The sequence below is a fragment of the Alligator sinensis genome, unplaced genomic scaffold (assembly GCF_000455745.1).
Source record: "Alligator sinensis unplaced genomic scaffold, ASM45574v1 scaffold107_3, whole genome shotgun sequence".
In the NCBI taxonomy this organism is placed as follows: Eukaryota; Metazoa; Chordata; order Crocodylia; family Alligatoridae; genus Alligator; species Alligator sinensis.
In genome coordinates, this window is record NW_005842578.1 from 918,639 (window position 1) to 922,616 (window position 3,978).

General features: G+C 67.1%; 1 protein-coding gene across 3 annotated transcripts in view; it reads right to left on the reverse strand.

Moving 5' to 3' along the window:
* The window catches only part of MARK4 (microtubule affinity regulating kinase 4), a 6,878-nt gene extending 4,200 nt beyond the window's left edge, over positions 1-2,678 (reverse strand). For all 3 annotated transcript variants that reach the window (XM_025214295.1, XM_025214294.1, XM_025214296.1), the window contains exons 1-8: positions 2,403-2,678; positions 2,240-2,293; positions 1,812-1,860; positions 1,488-1,553; positions 1,300-1,370; positions 1,030-1,086; positions 555-791; positions 332-451 (exon numbers count right to left, since the gene is read on the reverse strand). In XM_025214295.1, coding sequence (XP_025070080.1) covers positions 332-451; positions 555-791; positions 1,030-1,086; positions 1,300-1,370; positions 1,488-1,553; positions 1,812-1,860; positions 2,240-2,293; positions 2,403-2,663 — 915 coding nt within the window. In that variant the 5' untranslated portion in view covers positions 2,664-2,678. The remainder of the gene's footprint in view (positions 1-331; positions 452-554; positions 792-1,029; positions 1,087-1,299; positions 1,371-1,487; positions 1,554-1,811; positions 1,861-2,239; positions 2,294-2,402) is intronic.
* Between the last annotated feature and the right edge of the window lie 1,300 nt (positions 2,679-3,978).

Genomic DNA, 3,978 nt, shown 5'->3' on the forward strand with positions numbered 1-3,978 from the left:
TACAGCCCCATGCTAGAGCGGGTGGGGGGCAGCCATGGGGTGGGGTGGGGGGTCTGGGTCACAGGATCCACTAGAGAGGAGCTGAGGGGACAGCCTGGAGCCACATGGTCTTACCCTGTCCATGGCCACCGCATCCTTAGGAGCCCACCTGTGGCTGGCCCCATGAAGCCCATCCGTGGCCAGTGTACCCCTGGCAGCCTGTTCATGGCCAGCTTGCCCCACAGGGCCTGGCCATGCCTTGCGCAGCCCCGGGGGCCCCGTTTGTGGAGGGCTTGCCCTGGGGGGCCTGTCCATGGCCTGCTCACCAGGGGCCCCTCTGCAGCCGCCTCACCTCCAGGGTGCAGCGCTTGGCCGGGTTCAGCACCAGGAAGCGTCGCAGGATGTTCTCGCAGTCTGTGGACATGTAGAAGGGCACCCGGTACTTGCCCCGCAGCACCCGCTCGCGCAGCTCCTGGGGGGCGGGGGGAGGTCAGGCAAGTGAACCCCCTCCCCCCATCTCTGCCCCTGTGGCTGCCCCGGACCGAGGGGTCACCTCCTCCCACCCCCGGGCCCACCTTGAGGTTCTGGCCATCGAAAGGCAGGGAGCCAGAGACAAGGGTGTAGAGGATGACACCAAGGCTCCAGATGTCGACCTCGGGGCCGTCGTACTTCTTGCCCTGGAAGAGCTCAGGCGCGGCATAGGGGGGGCTGCCGCAGAACGTATCCAGCTTTGAGCCCAGTGTGAACTCGTTGCTGAACCCAAAGTCAGCGATCTTTATGTTGGCATCCGCGTCCAGCAGCAGGTTCTCGGCCTGGGAGGCAGGAGCAGGGTCAGGACCAGGCCTGCCCAGGTGGGGCGCTGGATGGGTGAGGGGGTATTTGGACCCTGCTTCCCTAGGGAACCCCAGTGTCAGGCATGCCCAGGAGAGTCTGGGGGTGGGGAGAAGGCATGAGGACCAGCCTACCTGGGGGGGCAGGGGGCTGGGGCAGGGCCAGCTGGCTCAGTGGTGAGAGCCGGGGCCAAAGAGCAGGGCTGTGCCCGGGTCTCACCTTCAGGTCCCGGTGGACGATGTTCTTCTGGTGGCAGTAGTGCACAGCCGAGACGATCTGCGAGGCAGCAGGGTGGGACGTGAGCTGGAGAGATCCTCCTGATGCCCCGCAGCAGTCACAGGGGCAGCAGGCAATGCCCAGGCCACGGTGCCTGGGGTCCAGCCCGGGCCAGGGGCAGCCTCATGATACCCTCCCACCACATGCGGGGGCTGGCACCCCCCCAGTTGTCCCTGATGGGGGTCCCTGTGCACCCCCCAGGTGGGCGCAGACCTGTCTGAACTTGGCCCGGGCCTCCTTCTCCTTCATCCGCCCGTGCGACACGAGGTAGTCAAAGACTTCACCTGAGGAGAGCAGCCATTACCGCAGTGGGCCAGGCAGGCCATAACGGGGGCATGAGGGCAGCTACAGCGCCGGGATGGGGGGGTCAGAGCCATGCGGGCCTTGAGGGGGGGTCTCACCAGCACTAGCATACTCCATCACCAGGTAGAGCGTCTTCTCCGTCTCTATCACCTCAAACAGCTTCACTGTGGGGCACAGCAGTGGGTTAGCCCCCTCAGCCCCTTCCTGCCCTTGACACCCCAATCCCTGCCCTACCATTTAGCCTCTTCCCCCTCAAACACATTCCCCCCCAACCTTGCCCTGGTCCTCCCCACCCGTGGGGCCCATAGTCCCCACTGCCCCAGTACTCAAGGCCCAGGCACAGGCCCTGAGGGTGGGGGGGCCTCCACCCCTGGGACATGGGGCAGTGCCACACCTGGCCCCCCCCACCCACCCCAGCTCACCAATGTTGGGGTGGTTCAGGCCCTTCATGATCCGCACCTCCCGGAAGAGCTGTGGGGGAGATGGGGGGGCAGGACCCTTCTCAACCCCTCTACCCGGCCCTGCCTACTCCACAGCAGGCCCCAGGTCCCACTGCCCCCACCACCTGTGGGGCCTCATCCTGGGAACCTGGAGCTAATTAGCAGCCCTTGGTCTCCATGCTCTCTGCAGCTGCTGTTACTGCTAATTAGAGATTGTGGGGGGTTGCAGGATGCATGAGCAGCCGGCAGGGTGCATGGGGCAGAGGCACAGGACAGGGGCCATGGGGGTACCAGGCTGTGGGGCAGGGCCTGCTCCAGCTGGGGTGCCCCCCACCGGGCCCTGGGAGCTCCCCTGGGTCCTGGTGGCGGGGTCCATGTCCCCGCTCTGGGCCCACCTGGGCCCCCCTCACCTTCTGCAGGCTTGTGGGGTTCAGCTGCGTCTTGTCGATGATTTTTATTGCAACCTGCAAGCCAAGAAGGTGCTGCTGAACACAGGGTAGGGGGGTAGCTGCCCTGCCCTGAAGCCCCATGCCCCCCGCCAGTCCGTGCCCCTGCCAGGCCTCCGCCCCTCACCTCCCGGCCAGTGAGGATGTGCCGCGCCAGCTTGACCTTGGCGAAGTTGCCCTTGCCAATGGTCTTGAGCAGGCGGTAGTTGCCGATGTGCGGCTGCTCCTCGGGGCACGAGGCGATGGAGTTGCGGCAGCGGGCGCCCAGCGACCGGCTGGACCACGATGAGCCCTTCTCCGACCGGCTACTGCCCAGCGTGGAGAGCTGGGGGGGCAGAAGGGGGGGGAGTGTCAGCAAGACGCAGCCCCCACCCAGCACAGAGCCCATGTGACCCCCAGCAGTTACCAGGACAGGGCCCAGCCCATGCCACCGGGACCTGCAGCAGCCTGGCGGCCCTAGGGCCCCCCCAGGCACCTGGGAGGAGCTGCTGGCCTGGAGTGCAGTCAGGGCTGGACAGTGCTCCTTGGCAGCCCCAGGGCAAGCTCCTTTGGGCGCCAGTGCCTGCCCAGCTCCGGTCTGGGTGCACAGGGATCGCTGGCAAAGCTAGAGCCAGGCTTCATGCTAGGGGGTACCGCAGCCATGGCCCCCCACAGCAGGCCTGGCCCCCTGACCCAGCTGGGGGCACCCATTGCAGGCCCAATCCAGGCCACACACTCCCCTTCCAGAAACTGCACCAGCCAGCACCACGGGCCCCTGCTCATGCCACAGAGGTTGCCCACCGCCTTCTGCCCACAGCCAGGCAGTCCCTGGGCCCCTGGCCCCTGGCCCCGAGCAGGAGCCTGGCCTCACTGCTCCCTGGCTGGAACCTCCCGGGTCCCCGTGCCAAGAGGTGCCTTTGCTGCGGATCTGGGCTCGCAGCCCAGTCAGGGGAGTGTGGAGGGCATGCAGGCCCAGCCTGCGTGTCCCGTGGCTCCTAGCCCCCTGCCATCCTGTGCCCAGGCCCAGCCCAAGCACCAGGCAGGGCACAAGCTGGCCCCATGGAGCTCAAGCCTGCTCCATACTGAGAGCGTGGGCAGCGCCTCAAGGCTCCATGAGGGCCAGTCCCTTGGCTCGCAGCCCCTCAGGCCACAATCACCCCTGTGGTGGTGCTGGCAGCCTCCCCCTACGGCCCAACTGAGGGGCACAGCAGCCATTTTGAGAGAGGGCAGCTCAAGCGCAGCCCTGACACAGTGCAGGCCCTGAAGGCCACGGCCACTGGGCACGTGTCAGCTCAGCTGAGCACCATGACCTGGGCACACAGGCCTGCTCTGGAGGGGAGCACAGGTGCAGGGCCACAAGGGGCCCTGGGTGGGGGACACGCAGTGGCAGCCTGTGCCTCGGAGCCATGTCCTCTGTGACCACACCGAGCTCACCCTACTGCTCCCCTCCAGGCCTGCCACGACAGACCCCCTACCCCATGCAGGGCAGCAGCGTGTACGGGCTTTGCCCCGTGGGACCTAGGTGTGTGGCCAGCAGGGCCCCAGTGGCAGGCGTGCTGGGTGAGGCTCCCTCCCGGGCTGGGTGGGGCTCGCGCCTCACACAGGAGGCCAAAGACAGGCGGGCGAGACAGGCCAGGGCGGGTGCAGGCAGCTCCAGTGTGCCCAGCCCATGAGGGAATCCAGACACCCAGACCCGGACGAGACTGGCTGGCCAGACAACCCGG